The following is a 16,396-nucleotide window of genomic DNA, read 5'->3' on the forward strand; positions in this document are numbered from 1 at the left end:
CTCCCTTCACAATAGTACCTTTCAGAAACTTCAGATCCCATTTTCCTATTTTTTTGAGAAGCTGCCAGAAACTTTCCCCTCCGATGACTATTTTAAATGTTGACTGCATGGGAACTCAGAATGGGATTCAGTGGAGGTATGGGTGAGCTTTGATGCAACTTTAGACTTTTGCAGCATGCGTATTTTTAGGTTAATTGTCTGAATTGGAAATTTGGTTCCAGTAGGATTCCCCAAAAACAGTTCAGATAATTGAGATTTGTCTTCATACAAGTATTTTATGGGATAGTTTAATTGTGAATCAATCACAGAAAAGAATCAGAATCATGGGATGGTAGAAAATGTCTCATGCTGATTTTTTACTTAGCTTAAATTTTTAAATATTGTGATTTCCTGTACTATGGGCTTGAATCTTCACCTAGGGTTAGGGTTAGGGCTGTGCTAACTGAAGTCATATTCATTTTGTTATTTATCAATAAAATTCTAGCAAAAAACCTAATGTCAATTGATGTATGAGCACATTTAATCATCCAGTGGTACAATTCAGATTATAAATTTATTGGACAGAACTGCAGCACATTAAATGAATTTTCAAAGTTATTTTCATTCATAATCTCAGAATTTATTTTGTTTGCAACAGTTGGAATATACTTATTTATCTTACTGCTATTTTCAGAAGGAGCAACATCTAGCGAACAAAGAGCATTGATGTCCGAACTGAAGATTCTTATTCATATTGGCCATCACCTCAATGTGGTGAACCTGCTCGGAGCCTGCACAAAAGCAGGAGGTGAGTCCATTGCAAACTCCTCCCTTTGGTTTTGTTCAGGCCTACTGCTCTTTACTGACCTTTTCTGTGGAATACAATACAGATAATTCATAGCGGTAGCTACTTTTATTTTCATTCATTCATCTCCAATATGATGTTAACCAATTAATTTATCCTTGCAAGGCAGTGAATGAATTACTGTACATCTTTTGCACTTCCAGCAAAGTTAAAAAATGACTCCCAAAATAATTCCAAATTGTGTTTCACCTAATTTGCCCATTGCTGTGTACTCCTTGTGGGTGGTACGGTGGCTCAGTGGTGCCTCACAGCACTTGGGTTCGATTCCAGCCTCGGGGACTGTCTGTGTGGAGTTTGCACATTCTCCCCGTGTCTATGTTGGTCTCCGGGTGCTCTGGTTTTCTCCCACACTCCAAAGATGTGTAGTTAAAGTGGATTGGCCATGCAAAATTGCCCATAGTGTCCAGGGATGTGTTGGCTAGGTGAATTAGCCATGGGAAAAATGCAGAGTTACAGGGATAGAGTCGGGGTCTGGGTGGGATGTTCTTCGGTGGGTCAGTGTGGACTTGATGGGCCAAATGGCCTGCTTCCACACTGTAGGGATTCTATGATACCTTGAATTATGTTTATTTTGAAATAAAGAAGATAATTGTTTCAGCGTGAATTTTAACAAAATAGTTAAGTGAGGTGATGTGACCCTACTTCACCATTGTTCTCCGAAATATTGATATCAACTCCACATGCTTTGAATCTATCTGGGAGAACAGTCAAACAAAAGCTGCTTTTCAAGATCACTGGACATATCAAAGCACTTTGCAGTTTTAAGCATTGCCACAGCTGTAATCTAGAAAACACAGAAGTCAATATGTGCATAACAATCTCCTACAAACAGCAAGGTTGATTGAGTGATCAATATTGGTCAGGAGGACACCAGGAAAACACATTTGTTCTTCTTATTGTGCCATGGAACCTTTCCAATCTACCCAAGCTGGTAGATGGGATCTCAGTTTGATATCTTATCCAAAAGATGACATCTCCAACAGTACCCTACCGGATTGCCATTCTTGATGCAAGTGTTCAGGCCCTAAAGTTGAACTTGAACCCACAAACTAGGAGGCCAATTGCTATCAACTAACCCCTTAATGGCTTGTGAATCACCTATGTGTGACAACGGTTTTAAATATTTCACCATAAGATACAGAAGCAGAAATAGGCCATTCAGCCCATTGAGTCTGCTCTGCTATTCAGTCACAGCTGATATGTTTCTCAACACCATTCTCTTGCCTTCTCCCTGTGACCCTTGACCCCCTTACCAATCAAGAACCTATTTATCTCTGTCTTAAATGCATTCAATAATTTGATCTCCATAGCCCTCTGCAGCAGTAAGTTTTACAGATTCACTACTATCTGGTTGAGGCAATTTGTCTTCATCTCAGTTCTAAAGGGTCATTTCTCCACTTTGAGGCTGTGCCATTGGGTGTCCTAGTCTCCCATACGAGTGAAGACATCTTCTCCACGTCCATTCAGTGTCTTGTAAGTTTCAATTAGAACCCCCCACCCCATTCCTATGCTCTATCGAGTGCAGAACCAGAGTCCTCAACAGCTCCTCAAATACAAGGCACTTCATCCTCGGGATCATTCTTCTGAAGTCCTCTGGGCCCCTTCCAAGTCCAATACATCCTTCTTTAGATTCGAGGCCCAAAACCGCTCACAATACTCCAAATGCAGTCTGGTCAGAGCCTTATACAGCCTCAGTGGTACATGTCTACTCTTGTATTCTAGCCCTCTTAAAATGAATGCTAACATTACGTTTGCCTTCCTAATTGCCAAATGAAACTTACGAGAATCCTGAAGTAGGACTCCCAAATCCATTTGTGCTTCAGAATTCTGAAGACTTTCCCTGTTTAGAAACTAATCCACACCTCTATTCTTCCTCCCAAAGTGCTTAACCTCACACTTTCCCACATTATATTCCACCTGCCACTGCGTTGCCTATTCTGCTAGCCTGTTCAATTCCTTCAGCATTTTCCCATCTTCTCAACACTGCCTGTCCCTCCACCTGTCTTGGTGTCATTTGCAAAAATAGCAACAATGTCCTCAATTCCTTCATCCAGTTCGATAATCTATAACATGACTAGTCCCAGCACTGACCTTTGTGAAACTTCACTGGTCACTGGTTGCCTCTCTGAGAAAAACTCCTTTATCCCTACTCTCTGCCTTCTGCTCGTCACCCAATCCTATATCCATTCCAGTATTTTGCTCCTAGCACCATGTATTCTTAGTTAGCAGCCTCCTGTGCAGTACTTTGTCACAGGCCTTCTAGAAATCCAAATAGATCGTGTCCATTAGCTCTGCTTTGTCTAACGTGCTCATTACCTCCTCAAAGAATTCTAACAAATTTGTCAGTCATGACCTCCCCTTGACAAAGCTGCGCTGACTTTGCCTGTTTTATCATGCACTTTCAAGTGCACTGCAATCTCATCCTTAATAATGGACATTGTTGGCTTCCCTTCATACTCTAATGAATCATTGAACTTCTTCACCTCTTTCACAAGTGAAGTACTTTGAGAACACACATTTATCTTCATGCCAGGCGCTCCAGTAGTATCAATTTTCACTGACCTGGAAAGAGTCCTCTTTCCACCAGAACTGCACTAACAAATTTTGACAGCCATTTGTTTTTAAATTGTGCTTTACTTGTGTGAGGCTAACCATTGGAAGTCTAGAACTGTGTACCCTTCAGCTGCGTTAACATCTTTGCAGAAGACATATGCTAGTTAAATAGTTGGGCCACCTTAGAAGTTAGAAAGCTACATCATGTATGTTGGGAGTGGCCCAATCTCCAACATTAGGACTGATACCAAAGAAACACCTGTCAAAAATACACATGATTAAAATATTACTAGTTTTAATTAAATCTAAAAAAAAGGCTATTATCTTTCCCAGAATTTGTAGTTTAAACTATACCCACACTGAACACGTAGAAATTCATTGTAAGAAACTGATGGAAACTTCACATGACAGCTCAACTTTAGATTATAAGATTTTTAATAACTTCCAGATATCTCATGCACTTTACAGTCAATAAAATATTTTTTGACGTATAACCACTGTTAAATTTAAGAAATGCAACTGCCAATTTGCATACAGCAATGCAAACAGCAAAGTGAAAATAACCAGGTAATTTGTTTTTGCAACATTAATTGAGAGATACATATCCACCTTATCCTAACTCCTCTGCTCTTTCTTCAAAACATAGGATGGGATTGCTCAAAGGATACCCAAAGTCAAAGCCTTTAATCTTGGTTTCAATGTTCTGTACTACCAAACAATGCTGTGGGATCTTTTACACCCACCTGAGCAGGCACATCTGATGTTGCAGCATTTGTACGGTAGTGCGGTGGAGTGTCAGCCTTCATTTCCAAGCTCTTGAGCCTTGTCACTTAGAGGCAAGAGTGCTGCAAGTGAACAATTGACATTGTGCTCAGTAAAAAGCTACAATTCGTTTAGTGGCACTGATATATGTAACAGTGGACATGTGAGCTGGGTATTATAGCCAGTGCCAACCAGTAACAGCTTGGTGATTTTCCGTTGATTGGTGGATTTCTTTGCCAGTCTTTTATGAATCCCAAACCATTAGCAATAACATGGTGAACTGGTGCCCTCTCCCGGTAACCTAATATAGTATCTGCCGACACAGTGTGGAGCTGGAGGAGCACAGCAGGCCAGGCAGCATCAGAGGAGCAGGAAAGTTGATGTTTCGGGTCAGGGCCCTTCTTCAGAATTAGAGGAGGGGGAAGGGAGCTCTGAAATAAATAGAGAGGAGGGGTGGGGCTGGGGAGGTACTTTCAGAAAGCAGGAAAGTTGACGTTTGATGAGTTGTTTTTATTTAAATGGTTGTTAACTGCAGTGATAAATAATAGATAAATCAGAAATACGACAAAAAAAATTCCTTGGATTGAATTGATGAAACCATTGCATTAATTTCATTGATAATTTGTGTAAACAATGAACAGTATTTAAAATGAAATAATAAGATGAAGGAGAATTTTTTTTTAATTGTGATGGTGCATTTTTGGCAAGCTGTTAATATTGTTAACCCTGTTGTTCTAACTTCAGGACCTTTGATGGTGATTGTTGAGTTTTGCAAGTATGGGAACCTATCAAACTACTTGAGAAGCAAGCGAAGCAATTATATCCCCTACAAGGTAAATCGATATTCGTCTGAATTACATGGATTCTGATGAAGAGTCACCGGACTCGAAATGTTAACTCTGCTTTCCTCCCACACATGCTGCTCGATTTTGTTTTTTGAATTTCACCAGCAATTTCTGTTTTTGTTTTAGATTTCCAGCATCAGTAGTTCTTTTGTTTTATTTATTACACACTTTTGTGCTGTGTTTTACAGTTTTCTAAGAGGTGCAGATTCAGTGCTCACAGGGGTACCCCAACTCTAGGTTAATTGAAAGAAAGAAGTTGCATTTTGAATTTCATAACTTCAAAATGACCAAACATTCTTCATGGCCAATAAGTTACTTCACACTGTAGTCACTGGTGTAAGGTAAAGAAACACATCAGCCAACCTACTCACAGCATAGTCCCATAAGCAGGAGTGAGATAGTGACCAGATCATCTGCTTTTACTGATGTTGTTTTCTGAATTTTCATGCCTGACAGGACCTCAGTTTAAAATCTTACCCAAAGATGGTGTTTCTTATATTACTTTACACTTTCAGTATGTAGTCAACCAAAGTGTCAGGCTGGATTATGTGTTCAGGTCTGTGGAGGTTGGTGGTTGCATGTGGTCATTGCCCATGGAGAGTGCTCTGAGATGTTGGTGACTGATGGAGGTCCGCAGAGGCAAGCAGTGAGCTGGAACCACCAGGTTACTGCTCTGACTTTCATGTTGGGAATGGTCACTGTCTAGTTTCTATCCAGTGGGTAGCAGAATGGGAAACTGCATATTAATGAGGGGAGATGATATAATAATGAGAATGTTAACACATGCTAATCCATGCAAATAGGTTCCTTGCTACGAGAATTTCATTTCACTGTTCACACTTGGTTGGAAAATAGGACTATTTGCCCTTGATGGAGGGAATCACCTCATTTGTCATTGGACACAATTCTCCCAACTTGCTAATGCCCACATCATTCAGTGATTTGCTGATGGTAAATTTACATGTTCCCTAAGCTGCCAGCTAATAATTCAGATTGGCTGACTGAACATGTCTATTGAAAGTGAGAAGTTGCAAAATTTTGGGCAATTTGCTTTTTGAAAGAGAAATCAGAGGTAAAAAATTAAACATGAGCATTATTTGGCAAGCTGTAAACAACAAACTGTCAGATCCTCTATCAATAATCGATAGCATAATAGAGCTGGCCTAGCGGAACAAATTTGACCATTATCTGTGTGATAGTGCATTACTAAATGGCAGTCAACTCAGATTGAAAAGCAATGGATTCTGCTCTACCAACTTGCTTAGAATTTTGAAGAAATGACTTCTCAAGTGAAAATGAGAATGTCTTGTGCATTATATTCCTATATTTCATAGAATCATTGAATGATACAGCAGAGAAGGAGGTCCATCAGACCAACAATCATGTCTAGGCTGGAAAACCTTTGAGAAAGCTCCAAATCTCATGTAATGGTTACTTTGAGAAACCTCAAAGGTGGACAGAAATTTTTCTGAATGATAAGGAAGTGGTGGTTGCCAGTTAGGAGATTATGGTTGGAGAAATATTTTCAGTTGAGCTTGAAAAGGAACAGTATTGGGTCTCTATTGTTCCTGATCTACATAATGATTTGGAGTTCAAAAACAAATATACATTAGCCACATTTTCAGAACGTGTCTCACTATGACGACCAATCCTGTCTTTTGGAGTAATTATGGAAGGATATATAGATGTCCTCAATCAATCTATGTTTTCATTTTTAACTCTGTTTTTGAGCTAGACCTTGAATTTAAAATTCTATCCTCATGTTCTAATTTTCAATCACCTCACTCCTCCTATCTCTGTAACCTCTTACAGCCTTACAATCCTCTGCGATTTCTGCACTCCTTCAATTCTGTACACTAGTCTACCCCTGAGTGCATAATTGATATTCAATGCCTAAGCTCTAAGTTTGTGGAATTTGCTTCGTGTCTGCCTCTCCACTTTTCTCTCTTGTTTTAAGACACTCCTCACAATCTACCTCTTTGACCATTTTCTTTTAAAGTGTTGCATGAGGTGTAGGCATCATTGGCAAAGTCCTAGCTCACTTTGAACTGGTTGACTTTCAAGGCCATTTCAAAGGGCCATTAAGAGTCAACCATATTGTTATGGGTCTGGAGTTACATTTAGCTCTGGCAAAGTTTGCAAGTTTCCTTCCCTAAAAGTCACTAGTGAACCAGATGGGTTTTTATGGCAATGGTTACATGGTTGCCATTAGACTGACTTTAAATTCCAGAGTTTTCTTATTGAATTCAAATTTCACCATCTGCCATGATGGGATTTGAACTCTTGTCCCAAGATACTCTTTTCTTTAATTCATTCATGGGAATCAACCATATTGTTGTGGGCCTAAAGTTACACGTAAGCCAGACCAGGTAAAACAGATTTCCTTCACTAAACAACATGAGTGAACCAGATTGGTTTTTTCTGACAATTGACATCGTTCCATAGTCATTATTTGACTCTTCATTCCAGATGTTTTATCAAATTCAAATTCTATCGTCTGCCATGGCAGGATTCGAACTCAGGTCTCCAGAAAATTACTTGGGTATCTGGATTAATAGTTTGGTGATAATACCAATAGGTCATCACCTTTCCATTGGCTTGGGTCACTGGTTTACTAGTCCAGTGATATTACCACTACACCATCAGCTCCCCTTATATAACATTAAATGTATTATATAAATGGAAGTTTTAATTGTTAAGAAAATATTGTAATTCTATAATTCAGTAAGTAAAAATGGACAAATTTGTTTAAAAAAGTGCATGGAAATATAAGATTCTTTTTGTCACTGTAACAAATTGTGTATTATTTAAAACAATAAAGTTGGCATTTCCCCATTGAAAACAATGAAATCAGAACACAGAAGAACTATGTTTCCAGGCTACCCTCTGTTCATTGCCCTTTCATGATCCCATTGTCTTCAGTCCAATGAAAGATCTGCCAACAGAATTCCTGTGTGACTGAGTCATATCAAAAGATGGCCAGATGACAGAGACACAACAATGGTGGCAACGCCGCATAAAAGTTGGCAACAATTTCTGCAAGTGCTTAGTAATTGTAATCAATTATGATCCTTTGTGAAACATTCTGGGACAGATAATTCATCACAGACAGCACAGCATATTCAATATTCCCCACTTCAACATAGAAAGCTGAGAACCGATTCTTGGGTCTAGCATTGCTTATCTTACCTGCTCAATGCCCACTAATTTCAACGGACATCTAGTTGGTAGGTTATCATACTCTTGTATGCATTACATAAGTTTTGTAGATATCATATAAAATGTTCTCTTCACACATAATTTGCATTTTTATTCTCTTATTACAGAGCAAAGCACTGAAGTCAAGACAGGTAAAAGAAAATGATTATGCTGAAATGGAGAGTGAGTTTAAACGGCGCTTAGACAGCATTGCAAGTAGTGAGAGCTCCACCAGTTCTGGGTTCGCAGAAGAAAAATCACTGAGCGATGTGGAAGAGGAGGAAGGTAAAGATTTACTTCGGGGCATCTTTGTTTAATTTATGAAATTGTGATGAAGCAAAGAAATCCTATGCATGAAAAAATAAACATTTCGTGTTGAAGTGTTCTTACTGAAGTAGTGGATGAATCCATTTGCAAATAGCAGCTTGACAATTGAATATTGATATTGATAAACATGATTTGAAGTTTTTTTTATTTGTTCATAGGTTGTGGGTGGTGTTGGCAAGGCTAGCATATATTATCCATCCCTAATTGTGAAGATGGGGGTGGGGAGGTGGTGGGGTGAGCTGCCTTCTTATCCTTGGGCTGCAGTGACATCTAGTGCACTGTTAAGAAGAGAGCTTCAGGAATCGACCCAATGACAGTGAAGGGACAGTGATGTCGTTCCAAGTCGGGATAGTCTGTGACTTGGAGTGGAGCTTACAGTTGGTGGTGTTCCCTTATAATGGGTGCCTTGACCTTCCAGATGGTAGAAGTCATAGGTATGGAAGATGCTGCTGGAGGATCCTTGGGTTAGTTACTGCAGTGCATATTGTAAAAATTACACACTGTACATTTGTGATGAAGGGAGTGAAGGAAGATTGATACTTCCTTTCATCACTTTACAAAAAATTAACAGTAGACTGGCAGGGCAATAATTGACCACATTGGATTTTCCCTGCCCCTCATGCATAGGTTGCACCATGGAGATTTTCCATATTGTCGAGCAGACACCAATGCTGTAGCTGCACTGGAACAGCTTGGTGAGGGCCACAGCTAGTTCTAAAGCTCAAGTCTTCAGTGCTATTGCCAGATGTTGTCAGGACGCATAGCCTTTGCATTATCCAGTACCATCAGACATTCTTGGTACCATGTTGAGTGAAGCAAGTTGGTAGTAAACTGGCATCTCTGATGCTAAGGACTTCAGGAGTACGTCAAGATAGATTGTCAACTTGTCACCTCTGACTGAAGATGAATGTAAATATTTCAGCCTTTCCTTTTGCACTGATGTGTTGGTTTCCCCTCATTCAGAATGGGGATATTTATCAAGCTTCCACCTCCAGTGTGTTGTTTAATTGTCCATCACCATTCACGGCTGTATGTGGCAGGTCTGCTGAGCTTAGATCTAATTTTTTGTTTATGGGGTTGCTTAACCTTATCAATTGCATGCTGTTTGGCCCGCAAGTAGTTCTGTAGTTTTTCCAGATTAGCACTTTATTTTTAGGTACGCGTGGTGCAGCTCCTGGCATGCCCTACCACACTCTCCAGTAAGACCAGGGTCAATCTCCGGACTTGATGGTAATGGTTGATTGAGAGATATGCTGAATTATGAGGCTACATATTGCAGTTAAACCAAATGCTGCTGCTGCTGCCAATGTCCCACAGTCCCTCATGGATGACCAGTTTTGAGTCGCTAGATCTGTTCAATGTTTATCCCATTTAGCATGGTGATAGAGCCACACAACATGATGGAGGGTATGCTCACTGTGAAGATGGAACTTGTCCCTACAAGGTCTGTGCGGTGGGCACTCCTACCGGTACTGACATGGATGGATGCATGGCACAGGCAGATTGGTGAAAATAAGGTCAAGTAGATTTTTTTCAACTGGTATAGAAAAGGAAACACATTAATGTGCTTTAAAATTGAAACAGCATTTTGGTGCAGCTCAATCAACTCACACTTTTTTGTTTCTTATAGTTACAGATGACCTTTACAAGAACTGGTTGACAATGGAGGACCTTATCTCTTACAGTTTCCAGGTAGCCAGGGGGATGGAGTTCCTGGCATCACGAAAGGTATAAATAAAAACCATGATACGTCCTCAGTTTTTATTAATCTCAAAAACACATGATTCTCATAATTCATATACAAAGCACAGGATAACAAACCTTTGTTTTCCTTTCATAAATACCTCTAGCCATGATACTGCCTTCTTTTAAATGAATTGGGGTTGGTGTTGTCTTGGTGCACTGAGTGATAGCGAGTTGTCAGCTTGTTTTACATTTGCTTTCTATTGAAATAAAAATCAGGAGAAAGGTGAAAAAGAAAGCTGACTTTCAAATACCCAACGCAAAAAATACATCAAGATCTACATTGTTCTCTATAACCGAGTGCTCTGACTTATTTTAAAAGCAATAGTAATTCCTTTTCTTGCAAACAAAAGATTTCTGACAGCCATTCTTGTAAATATTGCTCTCAGATCTGACAACACTCACTGTATGCTGCCAATTTAGTGACTGTATGGATGATGAAGAGATCACACATGGCTCATGAGAAAGCCACTGTGAATGAGTGATAAACAGAAAAAAAATGGCAAGATGAATAAGTTTCTGTTCTCTTTTCAGTGCATTCATAGGGATCTAGCAGCACGCAACATACTCTTGTCAGAGAACAATGTGGTGAAGATCTGTGACTTTGGTTTGGCTCGAGATGTTTATAAAGACCCAGATTATGTTAGGAAAGGAGATGTAAGTACATGAAAATTAAATTCTGCTAATATAGAATTTGTGTTATATTGAAGCTCATTAATTTAAGCTGAAAGATATATTTATAGAAATTATGGTAATTTATGAAACAGATTGCCCATATATTATAAACCAGATTGATTTTAATTCAATTGAAATTAAAGGAGAGGAAGTGGAACTGGTTATAAAATAAGTGAGTGATCAATTTTCTGTGCATCCCACAGTCTCAAAAGAACCTTTATTAAGGATCAAATGGTGTCCTATGTGAATGTAACAAAGGTAAACTAAATGCATGTCTGAGCACTGAAAACTAAAATATATTCTGTTGAGTCCACTTGTGGCAGTGACCAATGCTGTGTAATCTGTTCATTTAAATCAACCTTAGTAATATAGTAATCCAATATTAGTGATATTTTATGAAATGTTAGTTTTTCAACAAAGTACATGAGGGTTGTGCCCTTGATTCATTCATGTGCCCTCTCTCTACACTAAGACCTGTCCACCAACAATGTTATTTCTTAAAATAGCCCCTTTCAATGAAGCCTTTCCTGAGGAGCTTCTGCGTAAAGTTCAATAAGACACAATTGATAGTTATAATTCTATCAGACATACTGATGAATGATGCATATCTTACCCTTCTCTAGGATGTAAAATAACATGACCTAAAGTCACATTTCAAATATTTAGGTGAGAATATTTATTTAAACCAGTAATATGTTCTTTTCTAGGCACGACTACCTCTTAAATGGATGGCCCCAGAGACCATCTTTGATAAAGTTTATACGACACAGAGTGATGTGTGGTCATTTGGGGTTCTACTTTGGGAAATCTTTTCATTGGGTGAGTGCATCCAATTCTTCAGAAAAATGTTTTTGGGAAAAGTTTTAAAAAGAGTGCTAATTCCTCAGTGAAATTAATGTGCCACCTTACTCAACTCCTAGGTGCCTCTCCATATCCTGGTGTTCAGATTGACGAAGAATTCTGTCAAAGACTCAAAGATGGCACACGAATGCGATGTCCTGAATATGCGTCTGCAGAAATGTAACTCATAGTATTTCCATTCCAGTTTTCTTCTCTAGATTCTCTCTTGACTGATCTGTGTTGTCCTCTTGGACAAAGTTCATACAATCACACAATTCTGTATTACAGTACATACGTAAAATACATTCAATGATGTTTATTCTCCAAAGATTAAGCTAAATTTGTAGAATTGTATTGTAGACAATAGATTAGCTTGTTTTTGACGTGAATAGATTTGATGGGCCAAATGATCTTTTTCTATTCTGTAGAGGTCTCTGACTCTTTGACAAAGAGTCTTGTGGTCCATCTTGCATGCGTTGGCTATCCAGTTAGTCCCACTCTCCTTTCTCTTTGCCTATTGCACTGCAGTTTCATTTCACTTTCTGATTTGCTTTTGAGAAGTGGAAGATGGCATGGCTTTGGAGAATTTTGCTGGGATACTATGTAGATGAATAATTAGACGGTAGATCCTTCAGGGATAGGGAAAAAAACCATTGCGAGTTATTTTATGACTGTCATTAGAAAAAACACACTATAGCCAGATAAGCGGAGTCCCACACAGCTGGGTAACAATGGAGAGCTGTTAGCAAGAGAGGAGGACGGTTTGGTCATCCACATCAAAGGCTGCGGAGAGGTTGAGGACAATGAGAAAGAAATATTTACTTTTGTCACATCATGTAGGATACTATTTGATTCTTGTTTAGGGACAGTGATGACAGCAGAAACCTGATTGGAGGGATTCAAACATGGAAGTTCTGTGACAGATTAACGTGTGACAATACATTCAAGGGCATTACAAGACTAAATGTATAGCACAAACAGGTCCCTTTGATTAACTTACTTTAAGTGGTATCTAAATAAATTTGAATATCCTGATTGTTCTGTCCCATCAGCTATCAGACAATGCTGGACTGTTGGCATGGGGACTATAAAGCAAGACCAGTCTTTTCTGAACTAGTGGAGCACCTCGGAAATTTACTGCAGGCAAATGCTCAACAGGTAAGCATTTATTTGTAAAATGTATGTGTGTTGCGAAATAATTTTAGTTGATTTTCTCTAAGAACAACAGTTCGTCCTGGTAAACCATTGGCAAACGTGGGTGACTCTCCGTAGGCATGTGAGAACCTACGTATATCCTGTTAAATCCCTGAGGCCCCATTAATTCCTAATGGACTCAGGGATAATTAGTTTTAAATAGCTTGTTAATGAACCTAATTGCCTTCCCACCACTGACCAGGAGATTTCTGCCTCTTTTTAATAAGGATCAGTTTTGCCATTTCCGAGATCAGGCATACGGCGTTCCAAATGATTACCTGGCTGCCTGTCATCTTGCCTGCTCCAGCAGACTTACTTAAGTTCTGGAAATTTTGTGATATGTAACTCACCTCCTCTCTCCCGAAGTCTCTGCACCATCTACAAGTTGCGAGTATGATGGAAGCCTCTCCAGTTTGCTGGCTGAGTGTGGCTCCAATAACACTCAAAAAGCTCAAAACCATCCAAGGAGAAACAGCCAATGTGATTGGCAGCCCATTCCACCACCTTCAGCATTCACTGCCTCCACCACCAATCCACCGAAGAGGTTTAATATGTTTGTTCCTCTTAGTTCCCTCACCAACTGCTGCAAACCCAGTTTAGAGTCAGTAATGAGCTGCCGAGTCTCTTTTGGTAATGGACATTGCTGTACTCTGCCCAGAGAACATTGTGTCTTTTTTGGATATTTGTATTTTATTTGAAAGAAATGCAATCTCCTAACCTACACCAAAACTGTAACATGTAAACTAAATTATAAAATTACTTAGTTTATAAAGTTCTCTTTGTGTGAATGTTCTTAATAATACTACATTTTACCTTTTATACTTGAATGATACTTTAACCATTAATTGCAATCGTTGTACCAAAAATAAATTCTGTATAATTCTCAAATCTTGCAAAAATCTGATTTATTAGTAAATACATTACCTAGATATTAGCTCATGTGGAAATCAAAATCAACATGGGAATGTGGCTTATTCAACTCTTAATACAGGTTTAAAGTAGCAAGCAGACAATAAGACCATAAGATATTGGAACTGAAGTAGGCCATTCAGCCCATGAAATCTTCTCCATCATTCAATAAGAAATGGCTAATCTAATAATCCTCAAATCCACATTCCTGCCTTTTAACCCTAACCCTTCAGTCCCTTACAGAGTAAAAGTCTGTTTATCTCAGCCTTGAATATATTTAATGATCCATCCCTGAAGTCCTACAGCATAAAAAAGTTCCCAATTCGCAACCCCCTCAGCAAAGAAATTCTTCCTCATCTCTGCATTAAATGTGTGAGCCCTTATATAGCAGTCGTAAATGTACATTGTTTTTGATTCTGTGCTTTTGTTCTGCAAACAATGTCTACAAAAAGCATATGAATGCCTATCCTACAACTTTTAGGATGGGAAGGATTATATTCCGCTGAACATGTCGCTGACTATAGAAGATGATTCCCGGCTTTCTCTGCCAACTTCACCTGCTTCCTGTATGGAAGAACAGGAAGGGTGTGATCCAAAATTCCACTATGACAACACAGCAGGAATACGGTAATTACCTGATGGACATCCTATCATTCCTGAAGGCAGTCTTCATGTGTTTGCGAACAGAAGGAAAATGAGAGGAAACAGTGCTGAGCCATTTCATTTGATTTTTTTCAGTCAGCTCAGTGGATTAAACATAACAGTTATGGGATGTAACACTGGACAATAAATGGAAAAAATTATGGAAACTTTCCAAAAGTTGATAAAATCCAAAGTGTTAAAGGAGCAGAAATAAAACAATGCACCAATTGATCAGACAGGAACTATAAATTACAATAAGTAACAAAATAATTAGCTTGTAGCTTATAGTCAGTAAGATGTTTCCTTACAGGATCACACATTAGCTGTTGACAATTACAATAGGTAATACTTGATGCTGTTACTTTCAAATCTCACAGGCTGAAAATCCTTAGCCTTTCTTTGCTGCTGGAATACAGCTCAGTGGGCACATGTTATTTCTTTTTTTGACTGCACAAAGTGTCTGTGTTAGGTTTGGGATTACGTGATTAAACAGTCTATCCCTACTCCTATTTCTTATGTTCTGGCCACTGTTTGCGAATGCCAGCAGGATTGTGAGCTCTTTTTGGGATAATGGGCAGTTTGAAGTGTGTGCCTGGTGACGGTTTGATGAGGGCAAATCATGTGTTCCTTGCATCAGTGTCAGTACGCACATGAATCAAGCCCCTCTATAGGTGAAATCATTTTTGGGTTTTCCAGCAGGATGACCAACTCAAAGGAAACAAAATAAAGGACACTTTATGAGGGAGTGGGTGTCAGGGATTGTTGATGAGACCAGAGTCCTGGCCAATGAGATGTACTGTTATAAAATTATTCATCTGTGAAGCCCATAGGATTACAAGATGATTCAATGTTTCAGTGTACCCTTAGGACACTATTGCGCACAGCAAGGGACCTTAGGAAATAGAGCCTTTTGGTTCATAGATCACAGGTACTAGCCTGAGATGCACTCTTTGAGAGTTGCAGTCTTTTCTGGAAGTGCTGAATTGCAGATTTGGGCATGAGTTAACGTATGGAAGAATTGTGCCCATATCTGCTATTGAGACATTGCTACTGCGATGTCCGTTGAATAGTAAATTCTTTCTAGCATTTCAGAGTACGTGTTTTTAAACACCATGTACCATGAACCATCTTGTTCCTTTTTCTAGATACTTGAATGGCAGTAAAATGCGAAACAGGCCTGAGAGCGTTAAAACGTTTGATGAAATACCAGTAGAGCAAACAACTGTTGTTGTGCAAGAGGTACATATAGATGCATAAAATTAGGTTCTCATTTTCCAAGTATAAATTACAGATCTTTCTTCTAATTTATTTTGTAATGAAATTAAATAAATAATTGATTATGTAGATAATGCATGGATAATACAAATATTTGCAAGCATTTTGATTTGGAGCTATGCACACAGAAATAAAGAGGATAGGCTCAAAATTAACAAAGCTAAGACTATTGAGTGAGCATTGTCAGCGCAAATATGGCACTAGATCAAGGAAAAAGCCCATCAGCATCTTCTCAGGGTAGATAGGGATGGGCAATAAATAAGGATCCGCCACTTGATGAGAACAAAAGTGTTATTAGTTGAGGGAAATATTCTACAGGGTATTGCATTATAAAAGACAGCTTTGAATCAGTTAGTAACTTTGAGAGGCATATTAATCATGATATGATTCCCATAAGAAGTGGTGGCTGTAGAGACAGCAATACATGTATTGATAAGAACAACTACTCAAGAGGATGTAATAGGTCTTGAATTTTGAATGAGTAAGTGGAAATGGGGAGTGGGTTGATATATTTGGGATAGCAAGTTAGAAGTTAATGCTGGAAATATCAGTGTGTATGAATATTCTTTGATTCTAAAAATCAAGAAGT

The 16,396-nt window shown here is 38.8% G+C and overlaps 1 protein-coding gene across 2 annotated transcripts in view; it reads left to right on the top strand.

Annotated features, from left to right (window-relative positions):
• Nucleotides 1–16,396, top strand: part of kdr (kinase insert domain receptor (a type III receptor tyrosine kinase)) — a 75,390-nt gene that overhangs the window by 51,774 nt on the left and 7,220 nt on the right. For both annotated transcript variants that reach the window (XM_020528870.2, XM_048600179.1), the window contains 10 exons: nt 674–787; nt 4,904–4,992; nt 8,331–8,487; nt 10,160–10,257; nt 10,807–10,929; nt 11,655–11,766; nt 11,868–11,967; nt 12,840–12,945; nt 14,372–14,517; nt 15,678–15,771. In XM_020528870.2, the coding sequence (XP_020384459.1) occupies nt 674–787; nt 4,904–4,992; nt 8,331–8,487; nt 10,160–10,257; nt 10,807–10,929; nt 11,655–11,766; nt 11,868–11,967; nt 12,840–12,945; nt 14,372–14,517; nt 15,678–15,771 (1,139 nt within the window). The remainder of the gene's footprint in view (nt 1–673; nt 788–4,903; nt 4,993–8,330; nt 8,488–10,159; nt 10,258–10,806; nt 10,930–11,654; nt 11,767–11,867; nt 11,968–12,839; nt 12,946–14,371; nt 14,518–15,677; nt 15,772–16,396) is intronic.

This window comes from Rhincodon typus, chromosome 1 (genome assembly GCF_021869965.1).
Source record: "Rhincodon typus isolate 14 chromosome 1, sRhiTyp1.1, whole genome shotgun sequence".
In the NCBI taxonomy this organism is placed as follows: domain Eukaryota; kingdom Metazoa; phylum Chordata; class Chondrichthyes; order Orectolobiformes; family Rhincodontidae; genus Rhincodon; species Rhincodon typus.